The following is a 14471-nucleotide window of genomic DNA, read 5'->3' on the forward strand; positions in this document are numbered from 1 at the left end:
AAACTCCCCCAACCCATCCCTGCAGGTGACCAGCTCCTGAGCGCCAGGGTTTACTTTGAGAATGTCCGGTACGAAGATGCCCTGAGGATCCTGAAGTGCGCTGAGCCATACAAGGTCTCCTTCTGCCTGAAACGCTCCGTTCCCCGCTCGGATGTCCCTGGGAGCCCCACAGCCGGTGGCCTGGAAGTGAAGGGACCCCAGGCGAAGATGGCCAAGCTGGTATGCAGAGCCAGCCCCTCCTGCTCACCTGTAACTCAGACACGTGTGTGATTCTAACTTGCAAAGTGAAATGTTAGAGATGGGGGAGGGGGCTGGGGGGAGCTTGTTTGTTCATTTATAACTGAGCTGCGCTTCAGAGACTCGGCAAAATCTCTTGGGCTGATTCTCAGTTACCCGCTTCTTGCACGTAGGGGACTTTAAAGGCCCCTTTGCGCTCCCTGTATTCTGGGCCCCTGGTGTCAATTACTGCAGCCTCAGGGTGGCTCTATCTCATGCTTCAGCCCTCATGGGCCCTGGGAGGCAGGGAACAGCCACAGTGCAGTGCGCTCTGGCCATGCCCCCAATCCCCCCTTCCGGGCTCTTGGGGGCAGAGAACAGCCACAGCACAGTGCACGCTGGCCACACACCCCAATCCGCCCCCTAAAATCAGAGGCTAGAAGCAGGGTCCTTCCGCCAGCCAGGGAGGGCCCTGCAGGGTGGCTGGGATTCTCTGATGGCCACTTTAGCCCCAGAAGGGCCTGGGAATGACTGAGGATCAGACCCCAGCGCTCTGAAACGTTAGATCCATGCCAGGGACTGCCTGGCTGGGCCAGGCTGACTGGCAAGGACCCTGTCTCGCTAGGGAAGGGGGAGGGACGGAGCAGAGGGTCTCCGATTCCAGCAGTAAGGGATGGAAACGCCCCCTTACAGGGGGTCGCTCTGAATCAGTGCAAGACTGTCCTTGTTTTCTAGTGCCTCCCCCTGTCCCATGTTGGACTCCCACTCCACCCCCCAGCCCCACAATTATCACCCTCCTTGTAGGACAGGAACACTCAGGCTCTAGGTCTTGCTCTTTGCCTTTGAAACCTGGGTTTGAGGAGCTATTTCCCTTCATACTCACTGCTAGCCCCATCCCCTGGTGTCACCCACAATAATTCCTCTTCCGGTTGGGAACCTGCAGGAGGGGACACCAAGAGGGACATCTAGGGGCCTGGGGCTCCACGGGGCATGGGGTCTGGGGTGTTTGTATTTGCATATTGGTCTGTCAGTCCATGGGTATAACAGCGAGGCAGTGTGTTGGACTGGGAGCCAGGACTCCTGGGTTCTATCCCTGTCTCTGGGAGGGGAATGGGGGCTGGTGGGTTAGAGCCCGGGGGGGCTGGGAGTCAGGACTCCTGGGTTCTATCCCAGCTTTGGGTGGGGAGTGGGGTCTGGTGGGTTAGATCGGGGGTGGGAGCCAGGACTCCTGGGTTCTATCTCTAGCTCTGCCAGTGACTATTCTGACCCTCCCAACACATCACCTTTTGTGCCCGAGTTTCCAGGCCGGTTAGTGCAGGATGACCTAGGCCAGGTCTGCCTTGCACGCTTACTTCAGTATAACTACCTCGCTCAGGGGTACCCCCCTCAGAGCGACGTATTTACACCCACCTTAATGCCCTGTGTACACAGCGCTATGCCAACAGGAGAGACAGAGATGGAGTTGAGGCGATGGGACAGCTCTCTCCCCTCAGCTTAGAGCAGCTTTGCCAGAAGCACTCCAGCGGCGCAGCTGCATCGGTCCAGCTGCACTGATGCAAGTCTGGAGTGTCGATCTGCCCTAAGCAGTGGGAGTGGGCTGGCATGTGGCTGTGAAGCAGGGAGAGAGCGTGGGTTGGTAGCTGCTATTATCCCGAATACATCCAAACATAAGTAAACACGCCGTTAGCCTAGGAACGCAGGCAGCCTCCTGGGAGCGACTGCTGGTGATGGGGCAGGGACATACGTAGAATGCCGTTAAGACGGCAATCCAGGAATGTGGATGCAGGCTGGGATCACAGGGACAGAACTGCAGTATGAACCCCGGCTGCAGGCTGCAATGTCGGTCCCAGGTTGCACGCTGCTAGCACAGCAACCGAGGTGAAGGTAATGTTCCCACGCTGCACAGCCGCCAGGGGCGCTCGCTGGACCCTGACTGACAGGGCTGTGTTCTCCCTCTCTCTCTCCTCTCTCCCCAGAACATAAAGAGCCTGGCACCCATGAGAAAGCTGAAGGGGAAAGGTTTGACGAAGGCCCCAGAGGAGGAGGTGGCCCTGACGGGCAGCGTGGAGCTGTCGGCGGGGAAGCTGGACGTGGCCCCTGTGGACGTGGAATTCTCCCTTCCCAAGTTCGCCAAGCTAAGGAAGGCCAAGGGCCCAGCCGGGCCCAGCCCAGACGTCTCCGTTGAGCTCTCCTCTTCGCACACCAAGGGGAGGAGGCTAAGGTTCCCCAGGCTGAAGGTGAAGGAGGCTGCAGGCGTGCAGACGTTGGCTGTGGCGGGGACACTGGAAGCAGCCTGGCCCAAGGGGAGTGTGGAAGGGGAGGCAGGTGTCCAGGGGAAGTCTCCCCAGTTCACAGCCCCATTCCCCAAGGTGAAAAAGCTCAAGGAGGATGCTGGGCTTGCGGAGGTTGAGCTCAAGGACCAAATCAAGTTCAAGGCCCCCCAGGTTGAACTGGACATTCCCATCCTTGATCTCAAAGCTCCCAGAGTTGCGGCTGGCGTGGAGACCCTGGAGATCTCGGGCAAAGGGGAGGCCTTGCAGATCAAGCTGCCGAAGTTCGGGGCATCCGCCAGGCCTGCGGAGGGGGAAATCGAGGTGGAGGGACTGGAGGGGAAGCTGAAGGTGCCCAAAGTCCAAGTGCCCCGGGTTGGGATTTCTCTGCCGATGGCAGGCAGGGAAGCAGAGGGGCCAGAGGAAGAGCTCAGAGCTGGCATCAAACTCCCCTCGGTGGAAATAGCAGCACCCAAAGTAGAGGTGGATTTGAGCCTTCCCAAAGTGGAAGGAGCCCTGGAAGCACCAGACGTCAGTGCCAAAGGGGAGGGCTTGAAAATAAAAATGCCTAAGTTTGGCGCATCTGCAGAGGAAGTGGAAGGCACACTGAAAACACCTGCCATCCCGGCCCCCAAGCTCAGCACCTCTCTACCTAGCGACAAAGGGGAGGCTGAGGGGCCAGCCGGGAGGTACAAAGCTGGCATGAAGCTCCCATCCCTTAACATAGGGGTGCGGCAGGTGGACGTTGAGATCCCCCTTCCCAGGGGGAAGGCAGATGCGGAACGGGAAGCGAAGCCTGCTGAAGCCACACTGGAGCTCCCCGACGTAACTGTGAAGATCCCCAAGATCAGCCTGCCCACGCATGGGGGCAAAGCCAAAGAGGAGGAGGAGGAAGAGAAGGAGTTCAAGGTGCCCCAGGTGGAAATGAAAGTGGGGAAGGCAGAGGGGGAGAGCCCCGAGTTGAAGACAAAAGGTCCCAAGATTAAGATGCCGAGCTTTGGGATCTCCCTGTGGGAACACAAGCCTGATGCGGACACCAAAGCGAAAGAGCCTGCCGCTGAAGGGAAGGTGAAATTCCCTGGGGTGAAGATGCCCTCCATCGACATCTCTGTCCCCAAAGCTGCCGATGTGCAGCTGCCTAAAGTGAAGATGGAACCAGCTGGGCTAGTTGGTGAGGGGAGGGTGAAAGCCTCTGACAGGGATGGTGGTGAGGGTCCTGAGTTCAAATTCAAAGTGCCACAGGTGTCGCTTCCAAAATTTGACCTCTCTGGCGTGGCCGGGAAAGCCGAGAGCAAGGCCCACGTGCCTTCGCCCAAAGCCCCGCAACTGGAGGCCGATACTGGGCGCCTGGATATCGCGGCTGGGAAGATAAGTGTGCCCACACTGGATATCTCTGTGCCGGGGATTAAGCCGGTTGACATGGAGCTGCCAGAGGCCTCTTTGCGAAAGCCCGAGCTTGAGATAGCTGTAGAGAAGCCGAAGATTGAGGTGAAGCTGCCCGCAGGGAAACCTGATGGGAAGAAGCTGGAATCGGGGCTGGAAACGGCCCAAGCCAGGCTGAGTTTCCCATCGGTGAAGATGCCATTGGTGGACATTGACGTGCCCAAAGTAGGTGTTGACCTGGACCTGCCAAAGGCAAAGCCTGGCTTTGAGGGAGAGCTCAGGACAGTGGCAGGCCTGAAGGAACGTGACCTCCAGTTGCAAAAGCCCCAGGAGCCTCTCCTGAAGTTCGGGGCTGTCTGCAAGGACTTGGAGGTGGAGATCGATGTGCCAACTCCCAAGGCCAAGACTGACCGCCCCACGCCACAAGCAGAAGTTGAGCTCCAGGGTGCAGCCTTTGAAGGCCCAGATCTAAGTGGGATGGTGGCGAAGATCCCCAAGGTGGATATTTTGTTTGGGAAAGAGAAGCTGGAGGGTGAGGAACTGGAGAGAGCGGGGCCGGAAGGGAAGGGCAAAGCGGATATGAAGTTCCCAAAGGTCGGCCTAGAACTCAAAAGCCCCGAAGTGAAGCCCACGAGCCTGGAGGCCACAGTGAAGCTGCCCTCCATTGAAATTTCAACACCTAAGCTCCCCGAGGTGGCCATCGAGACCTTGCTGGGGGGAACAGCCGCTGTCGACATCAGCGGAAAACTGCCGGAGACTGATACCAAGCTGAAATCGCCCAAATTCTCTTTCCCCAAATTTGGCATCTCTGGCCCAAAGGTTAAGAAAGGAGGCCTGGAGGCTGCAATGTTAGAAACTGAGCTGGAGGTGGAAACCATGGAAGCAAGTGCCAAAAAGCCTAAGCTGAAGATGCCAAAATTTGGGCTCTCGTTCTCCAGGTCGAAGCAGGGGGCTGATGTGGATGGGCCCAGGCCCTCTGCGGAGGGAGAGGGGAAGGCTCCTAAGGGGAAGGTGGAGATCTCAGGGCCTCACGTCGATTTGGACTCCTCCGAAGCCAAAATGAAGCTGCCTTCAGTGAAACTTCCCACGGTTGACATCTCCAGTCCCAAAGTGGATGTGGAAATTGACTTGCCCAAGGGAAAGGGGGACATCTCGGGTGAAGGGGTCACACAGGCTGGGGAAACATCGCCTAACATCAGTATCGAGGTCCCAGACATTAAGCTGAAGATGCCAAAATTTTCACTGCCAAAATTTGGGGGTCAGGGCAGGGAGGAGGAGCTGGAACTGGAGCAAGAGACCTTCAAGGGGGAAGTGAAAGGGAGCGCCGAGGCCTTGTCCGGAGAGCTGGATGGGAAAGCAAAGGGCAAGGAAGCCAAGATGAAGATGCCCAGGTTCAAAATGCCGTCATTTGGCATTGCCAGGAAGGATGTGGAGGTATCTGGGCCCAGTGTGACAGCTTCTGAGAGTGATGTGAAAGGCAAGAAGGGGAAAACAGCTGCCAAAGAGCCCGACATGGCTGCTGGGAGCCCAGAGGAGAAGCGAAAAGGCCCCTTCATGAAGATGCCAAAACTGACGATCTCTTCCCCCAAGGCCGACCTGAAAGCAGAAGCTGATGTGAGAGGCTCCAAAGATGAAAGTTACATCCAAGGCCCCGACATAGAAATTAAAATGCCCCAGGTTGAGCTGCCAAAGTTTGGAACCAAAGAGGAGAAAGCTGACGTGGAGGTGTCCAAGAGACCGGAAAGCCCTGGCACCAAGCTAAAAGTGGGCACTGTTAAAATGCCATCACTAGAGATCTCCGTGCCTGACCAAGTTCCTTCATTGCAAATCTCTGTTCCCGGTGTAAAAGCGGAAGGGGAGCCATCAGTGGGGAAGCCGGTCATGGACATCTCCGAGGCTGACATCAGGGGGTATGAAGGAAACTTGAAAATCCCCAAGGCACCTTCCGTTGGCATCTCTGCACCAAAGCTAGACTTGGATATCAACCTGCCGAAAGCCAGTGTGGAGATGCTGGGCCAGCATGAGGCTAGGCTGAAAATAGAGGGGGATGCCACCTTTGAGAAAGCAGACACCAAAATTAAGATGCCCAAGGTGGAGCTGCCCAAATATGGGCAGGAGGGTTTCCTGGGGAAAGACTTGGATAGAGAGCTGAGTGGTGCCAAGGCAGAGATGCACCTCCTCAAAGGACAAAAGCTGAAAGAGCCTTCCATAAAGGACCAGAAAGTAACCCTAGAGATGGAAGGGGGCAAATATGCAGCCGATGCTACTGAAACCTCCCTGCTGGGTTCCAAGATCCGGGTGCCCAAACTGGATATTTCCTTACCCAAAGCCAGGCTGTCAGAAGTAGAGATACCTCTGACCGAGGGGGAGATCACCATCGAGGAACTGGAGGAAGCTGAGGGGAAATTTAAGCTACCCTCGGTTGGGCTACCTAAATTTTCTACCCCGAAGGTGAAAGCTCCAGAGGTGGGATTTGATGTTGGCTTAAGCAGAGATCGAGACTTTGTTCTGGACACGTCTGGGCTGCACGGGAAGGTGCCCAAAGTTGAAGTGAGTGGCCCAAAGATTAAACTGCCTAAATTTGGGGGAGCCAGTTCTAATGACCATTGGGAGGCAGATATAGACTCATCCAAGACCCCCAAGGTGGAGCTTAAACCCCCCAAACTCCGGGGGAGCCTCGAGACCCCAGGCAGCGAAGTGGGGGTGAAAGAGGCCAAGCTCAAAATGCCATTGGTTCCCATTGGCTTCACCGTGGGCAAGGGAGAGGGGGAGAGTTCCCCCAGGGCAGAGGACTCTGAGATGGATGGTTATGACAGCAAGTTCAAACTGAAGATGCCCTCATTCGGGATTTCCAAAGTTGGCACAGAGGCCAAGGGGGACGAGTCCAGGACGGACACCCAGCCCCTCTGCCCCACAGCAGAGGAAACGGACTTCTCCTTTAAAATGCCCCAGCTTGCCATTCCGGACGTGGGGTTCTCGGTGGGCCCAGGGGAAGCTCCAGCTTTGGGGGGGGGGAAAGCCGAGATGGGTGGAGACGCCAGGGCCAGGGTCGAGAAATCTGCAGGCGCTGAAGATCTGGAGCGGGACGTGGAAGGGTTAGATATCAGGCTCAAGATGTCGCCATTCGGGATTTCAGGATCCAAAGGGGACGAGGGGAATATGATGGCATCTCTCCACAGCCACAAGGGGTCAGACAGGGAGCAGATGGGGGGGAAGAAATCCCTGTTCAAAATGCCAGACCTGGAGATCTCCGCCCCGAGCATCAAGGCGCACGCAGAGTATGAAGTTGACGGGGCTCAGTTCCACCACAGTGGCTCCAAAGAGCTTCCGAGAACCAGTGCCGCTGGCATCCGAGATGAGAAGGGTTGTGGCGTCAAGGCTCCGGGAGGGAAGGGGGACGCTTCTGAGGCCGAGGCAGGGAAGAAGTATAAAATGAAGCTGCCCAAGTTTGGGATCGCCCTGCCCAAAGCCACCCAGGAAGGAGGAGAAGGGGACCTTTCTAGGGGGGAAAGCAAGGCCCAGGAGGCTGAAGCCAAGGTGAAGATGGCCAAGGTGAAGAAGGCGGTATTTGTGCTGGTGAAGCCCAAGGGGAAGGGGGTGGAAGCATCCTCTGGGCTCTTGGAAGCAGATGGCGAAGCTGCTGCTGGCTTCTTGGAAGGGGATGGGGGCGGCAAGGTGAAGGTGCCTAAAATAAAGCTGAAGCCCAACTTTGGGCTCTCTCTCTCCAAATCCAAAGCTGGGGTGGAAGTCAATGGGGAGCTAGAGCCCTCAGCCCAGGAGGTAGGGGAGCTGGAGAAAGGCTCCAAGCTGAAGCTGCCCAAGCTGGGCTTCTCCAAGACCGAGGTCACGGATCTGGGCACCGGTGGGAAGGGGTCAGCATCTAAGCTCAATGGGGAGGAGGGTGAACTTTCCCTGCAGAATGGCTCCCAGGACAGCAAGGCAAAGCTGGGCAAGATTAAGCTGCCCCAAGTTGAATTCTCCTCCCCGTATAAGGCGGCGGAGATGGACCCCGAAATGAACCTCAAGCTGGTGAGGGCAGAAGAGGCCAAGGATGAGGCTCATGTCAGCACCTTCATGGCTCTCAAGGCGGCCAAGTTCAAGTCCCCCAAGATCACGTTCTCAGGTTTCAAGAAGAAGGACGGGGAACAAGCTGGGAACGTGGTCTCTTCGGCTGCCAGGACAGAGATGGCCTTGTTGGAAAAGGGGGAGAGGGACCAAGATGCCAAGCCAGAGACATCCAAGATCTCGCTGGGCTTCACCTCTAAGTCGAAGGGGGAATACAATGTGGAGAGAGGCGAGCTGGATAGCAGAGAGAAATCCCCCAAGTTCAAGTTCCCCAAGCTGGCTCTGAGCCCCAAAACCAGAGGGGAGCTAGAAGTCGCTTCCGAGCAGCAGGAGAGAGGGGGCTTCTCCCAGTGGGAAGGAGAGAAGGGGACAGGGGTGCTGGAGGGATTCAAGATTCGGACGCCCAAGCTGGGTTTCGCCACTCAGCTGGAGGAGCAGATCCCGGAGGAGGGAGGGGGCCGAATTAAGCCAATCAAGGGCGAGATGATGGTGGGGAAATCATCCCCCATCTGAGGCTGGGCTGGGGCAGGAAAAGCAGAGACTTGAACAGCCCCCCATCCCGTGTTGGGAGTTTCGCAGGCTGGCATTTGTACAGTTCTGTGCCTGTGTGTGACAGATGCACTAACCACAAGATGAGCTTTCAAGCTACAGTGTGGGCCGGGGATGGAAATGGGAGTAGCGGGGACCCAGCTGTTCTAATAACCAGCCCCAGTGTGGGCTCCCCCCTGCTCTGACTCCTCCCCGATGGGGGCCAAGTGGATCTTCTTGGGGCAAGACTTTTTTTAAAAAAATTTGTTGGAAATAATGTGAATAAATAATCAAGCTCCACTTAGTATTTTTTACCGTTTTCCCAGTTTAATAAACAGCCCCTTTGACCTGGTGCCAGCTCAGGCCCGGTCCCCTCCAAGGCTCTGCCTCACGTGGGGATTCGCTGGCTCTGACTGCACTAACGGGCTCTGAATGATTTGGTTTTTTTTAACTTAGGCTTTAACTCTGTTTCTTGGGAGTGGCTGTTCCATTCACACTTTTAAATTAAGACGCTTGCAAACTAATGGTCAGTAAGATAACGGTAGGAGATTAAAGCAGTTGTTTCTTTTCAACCAGAGACCAGTGCCTTCTTACTAGCATAATGCTAAGCTCAGAGAAAGGAGTCGATTGGAAGAGGAAGGATAACGTGAAATTCAAAACGCAGCTCACTCTGTACTGTGCAGCTTGTTCGTATTCTAGTAACAGGGGTAAGGAATTTCAAAGAAAGGAGCAAGGAAACGGCAGGGGGTTGACTCTGTTATACTGCTCCAGCGGTAGGAAGGGGCCTTTGTGGAAATCGGGTTCCTGCTTTTTAATGAGTGACTCTAGGTGGGGAGAAAGCTGGGGTTTGATCCCGTGAGTTCTGAAAAGCCTGGCCGGGCCAGCTCCTCTCTGTTACCCTGAAATTCCTAACCTCTGGCTGCCCTTTCATCAACACAAGTAGCAGCTGAGTCCAAAGGGTTCCTCCTTGGAAGGTGGTTTAAAAATAACTGGTGTGTTCCCTCCCAGCGTGGGAGCAAAGAAGAACCTTCTCAGGCAGATCACTGCTACCGGGTTGTGGATTTATCACAGGTCCCCACACCCAGCCCCACTGGTGGGGCTCTGTTAACCAAAGCAAAGAGGAGGGGATGGTCAGGGTTGCAACAGGGCCATGGTCTCAGCTCCCTCACTTTTTTTCTGAGCCCCTTCCAAAACGTAGCCTCCATGAAATGTGCTTAGAGCCAAGGGCCAATCAGCTGTCACACTCCTGTGGTCTGTAGTCCCCTCTTAGCCACCGCTGCATGTGTGACCTCCGGAGAGCCCCTCCCCAGCATTATTACTGGGGAGATCAGGACTGTCCCAGCCCTAAAGAGCTTGCAATTTACATGGATGAGACAGTCAGAGAGAGGCTGATTATCCCCACTTCAGGCTCAGAGAGATGCAGTGACTTGCCCAAGGTCTCCCAGGGAGTCAGTGGCAGAGCTGGGAAATGAACCCAGGTGTCCTGAGTCCTAGAACAGTGCCTTATTCACAAAATTGTGCCCTTCCCCTACAGCATAATCCCACCCCAGTGCCTCAGTCAGCCCAGGGGAACAAACAGGGAGCTCATTAAACATCATGGGGCTTTGAATGTTCCTATTTACATTTTCCCCAAAAGAAAGGATTGAATACACCCCCACTGGTATTTTGATTTCTAGCCGTTGTCTTTGTGGGGGTGGGAATCTGTCCAGAAATTCCTCTGTTTGCTTCTGGGGGCAAATGTGTACATACAGTAGAACCTCAGAGTTATGAACACCGCAGGAATGGAGGTTGTTCGTAATGCTGAACAAAATGTTATGGTTCTTTCAAAAGTTTACAACTGAATGTTGACTTAATACAGCTTTGAAATTTTACTATGCAGAAGAAAAGAGGGTTAAAAGCAGCATTTAATTTAAATGTACCAAGCACAGAAACAGTTTCCTTGTCAAACCTTTTTTTAAACTTCCCCTTTATTTTTTTGGTAGTTTACATTTAACACAGTACAGTACTGTACAGTATTTGCTGGTTTTTGGTCTCTGCTGCCTGATTGCGTGCTTCCCCATGAGGTGTCTGGCTGACTGGTCAGTTTGTAACTCTGGTGTTCGTAACTCTGAGGTTCTACTGTAGATTCTATTGCTTAACGAAGCCATAACCCACCTGAGCCTCGGTGTTCCGACAGCAGATTTAGCTTGTATTTAACAGGAGCGATTACAGTCCATGGATGGGTTGGTGTGTTAAGCATGCCAGATGTCATTGCCATGGACTGGAAGGGTAGCTTGGTTTTCGTTATGATAAATGCAGGATAGAAGTAACAGGGCAGAGTTCGTTTGCAGTCACATTGTATTTCCTACCTTGTACCTAATGTGTAACTGTGTGATGAGGGGAATAAGGGGGTGGGAGTTTGGGTGCCTTTTCATAGCTAATCGTGTATTATCTCATATACAGCATACCTGCCAAGAGAGAAACCTTGGTCTTACTTAATGAACTGTGTTGCTTTGACCTCTTTTACTGAAGATACGTGTATTATTATTGGCATTTTATTTTCAAGATTGTCTGACCCGATGATTGCAAAAGAGATTTTTTTTTAAAAAGGTGGATTACACAGAACCCCCACCCCGCGCTCGTGCCAGCTTCCTGAATGCGGGGATGGAGCGCTAAGCTCACTCCAGGGGGAAACAGGGACTGAAGGTCAGGCTGCAGGGCCAGCTCCCCAGCTGTGGTGCTGGGTGCTTTTGGATCCCGGCAGCCTGGATGCTGTAGTCTGACTGACTGCACCTGTACAGGCTCCCTGGGGGTGAAATCCACTCTGCTGCCAGGAAGCCAGCACAAGGCCTGGGTACTACTTTTCAGCCCAAAGGCTGAAGCAGGATCTAAGTGGTACCTAGGCCTTGTGGGCATAGCATCCCACTCCAGTCTAGAGCTCCACCCGCGTCCCCTTCAGTGATCTCTGCTGTGTCCAGACCAACAGACACCAGAATAAGGCTCCCAGGGCGAGAACTACCTTCCCCCAAACACATGCTCGTGGGTTCCTTCCCCTTTCTCTCTGCCTGGGAGACACACAGGCAGCCCTGCTGGGATGTGCATTGGGCCCGATTCTCTGCTGCCCTGGCTTCAAATGAATGCAAAACACTACTCAGTGAAGCCGGTAACAATTCGTTCCCACTTCGCATTGGTGCAAATAACTGCAAGGGGCAGGGGTAATGGGGCCCCTTGGTATCATTTACACCAGGGTAGAACATTTACACCAGGGTAGAATTTAACCCACTCTCTTTAAACTTGTCCACAGCAGCAAACGGATGAGCAGGAATTAGCTGCTGTGTGTGTGTCAGCTTCCCTTTGAAGGGGCTTTCTTTAGCCAAAACCATTGGATGCCGTTTGGAGCAGGGGCAGTAGCTGGAGTGAGGAGCTCTCTTCTCTCCTCCCCCGCGCTTTGTCAGGGCTGTTTTAAAAGCAGTGCTTAGATGCAGAGGGGCTTTTTTGATTCCCATTAATGCTAAATGCCACTTTCCCTTGGAGTCCTGCAGACCTGGGGGGTGCCCTGTTCTCTAACCCTGCCCTGCCCAAGCGATGCTCAGATCCAGTAACCCCGGGTTCACTTTGTTACCTTGTCTCAGAGCCACTGTGCTGCTTTTTCTTTCTATTCTGGGTTTGTCTGAATAAAATTAATCTGTGACGAGTGGAGTCCTGGGCGGTGTCTTTCTTCGGACCTCTGGCAGATGAGACCCCAGGCCCCAGGGCTCCTGGGCTGAGTGCTCTAGGTGGAAGTGAAAGATAAGGGTCCTGGCTCACGGCTGTAGCCCCTCAAGTCTCCCAGGCCATGTGTCAGCTACCACTGGCCAGAGAACAGACCTTTGGCTGACCCCACACATTGCACTGCTGCTCTCCCGTCATTATTTGTACGCCCCTGCAAAGCTCCATTCTGCTGGGTGCTGCACCCCCACCCCTTGCACGGGACAGCGTCTGCCCTGGGTAGCTCCCTCTCCCAAGCCACATCTCCAGGGGATAGGTGGGGAATTAGGTGCCCAGCTCCCATGGCACTGTCCGCCTCCTGGTCCCACAGGGAATCAGTGCCAATGCTGGAACTGAACCCAAATGAGTCCATCCCTTCATCATAAAGATCTCCTGGCCTTCCAGAGGAGTAGGAGAGCATGGCTGCCTGAAAGGCAGCACGCTGGGAAGTGGGCCTCCTAGGCAGCACTCCTGTGCCAATGGGTATCTGCCCCATTTGCTGCTGCAGGGAATGGGGCTTCTGAGGTTATTAATTGATTTCAGAAAGAGCTTAATCTAGAATGGCACAGGGGCTCTGGAGTCACTCAGGCCCCTTCAGTGTTCGACACCTGCTGCTGCAGCCATAACCCGTCAGCTGCTTAAAATCTCCTTGGGGGGACACCACTGGGGAGCCCCATTAGTAGAGCTGCTATCTCCCCTATGCTGCATGCCTGCCAGATCTCAAGCACGGACAGGGTTGGGCTGGGTCACTGAGATACAGCAGGGAGCGGGGTGGATTGACCAGTGAATGGCGTCTAGTTCTGCTGGGACTGCACAGGGGATGGGAGAGCAGGGGGTGACTCCACTGGAGTGAGGAGACCTGAGCCTGTCACCTGAGCTGGGAGGGGGTTGGACCCAGGTGACACCTTTGCCCTGGAAACTGGACAAAGGCTGGAGGCGGAGCTGGGGGAAGGAGTGAGACTGCTGGAGGGGTTTTTGGTTTCAGTTTGGGGCTGGGTGGTGGAACACAGGGAACCCCAAGGCTGGGGTCTAAGCTCCCTGCCCCCCAGAAGGACTTGATTGAGGGGTCCTGGTTGTACCCATAAGCTCTGTTTTAGACTGTGTTTCTATTGTCCAATAAACCTTCCGTTTTACTGGCTGGCTGAGAGTCATGGTGAATCCCAGGAAGAGGGGTGCACGGCCCGGACTCCCCCACACTCTGAGACAGTCACTTACCTGTCCTGCCTCTTAGCCTTTGTGCCCCGGGGTGGAAGTTCAGGACCCTTCACCTCTGGAAGTGGGTGAGAAGAGAGCCTGATGCTGAAATGCTGCAAGCCGGGGAAGAGAGATAGGAGCCCTGGAGTGGGCTAGTGCCAGGCCTAGATAACACCGAACAAACGGCCAGTGTTCAGGTTTCCATGCCACGTACCAAGGCTCAGGGCACCCTCTGGTGGCCAAAAGGCAGGGGCAGAGGGGTTTGAAAATACTCTCCTCCCCAGCACGGCACAGCGGCTGCACCGCGCAGAGTGGTGGGGAGAAGCAGGCCCCACACCCAGAAAAGTGCAAGGGGCCTGACAGGCTGAGCTCAGCCCCCATTGGGCACCGACAAAGAGGCAGTTTTGAGAACAGCCGAGCCATTTGGAAACTCGGGCCCCACTCTGGAGCTGTAGCCTTGGCAATCTGGCCCTGAGCTCCCTGGGGAATCTTGCGCAGTCACTTTTTTTTCACCAGGGCAGCGGGCGTGTGAGCGGCAGTGAGCCCGATGGCACAGAACGGCTGGCTCAATAAGGTCCAGGTTAGGATGTGAAGGTGTGACATGACACCTGTTTGCAGCCAAGGCCTTTAACACGTGTGGAACTGGCTCAGGTAATGCCTCAGCACTGCTACTACATCTTAACCTCATGCCCGAAAGCCTCACTCACACAGCTAAGTGGTGATGGGCAGTGCAGAACTGGAGGCGGGGGGGGGCACTACACGCAGATATCTAATGCCAAAGCCATACACGCTGGTTAGGCATGTCTCGTTATGGCAGGAGCAAGTGCAAAGGACTGTGGGGTGAAAACCCAAAATGACGTTTTTTAATACCCATTTTTCAGATTTAAAGGGACAGTATCCACATGCAACCTTTGTGTTTCTGCCTGCTGAGCACCTCTACAGAGCACCCAGGGCCCAGGCCCGTGACCGGGGTCGCAGGAGCAGAGCAGTGCCTGGCCCGGAGGCTCTGCATGCTGAGGAGATGGCTGGAGCTTTTCTGGTCATTCTTAGGGGGTCTCTGCTTCCCATGTCTCAGGCAGGTTGTGGGGG

General features: G+C 54.9%; 1 protein-coding gene across 3 annotated transcripts in view; it reads left to right on the forward strand.

Annotated features, from left to right (window-relative positions):
• PRX (periaxin) overlaps window positions 1-12133 on the forward strand; it is a 41568-nt gene extending 29435 nt beyond the window's left edge. For all 3 annotated transcript variants that reach the window (XM_043501453.1, XM_043501454.1, XM_043501456.1), the window contains 2 exons: window positions 26-219; window positions 2193-12133. In XM_043501453.1, coding sequence (XP_043357388.1) covers window positions 26-219; window positions 2193-8447 — 6449 coding nt within the window. In that variant the 3' untranslated portion in view covers window positions 8448-12133. The remainder of the gene's footprint in view (window positions 1-25; window positions 220-2192) is intronic.
• The last annotated feature ends 2338 nt before the right edge of the window (window positions 12134-14471 follow it).

Source organism: Dermochelys coriacea, chromosome 23 (assembly GCF_009764565.3).
Source record: "Dermochelys coriacea isolate rDerCor1 chromosome 23, rDerCor1.pri.v4, whole genome shotgun sequence".
Taxonomy (NCBI): domain Eukaryota; kingdom Metazoa; phylum Chordata; order Testudines; family Dermochelyidae; genus Dermochelys; species Dermochelys coriacea.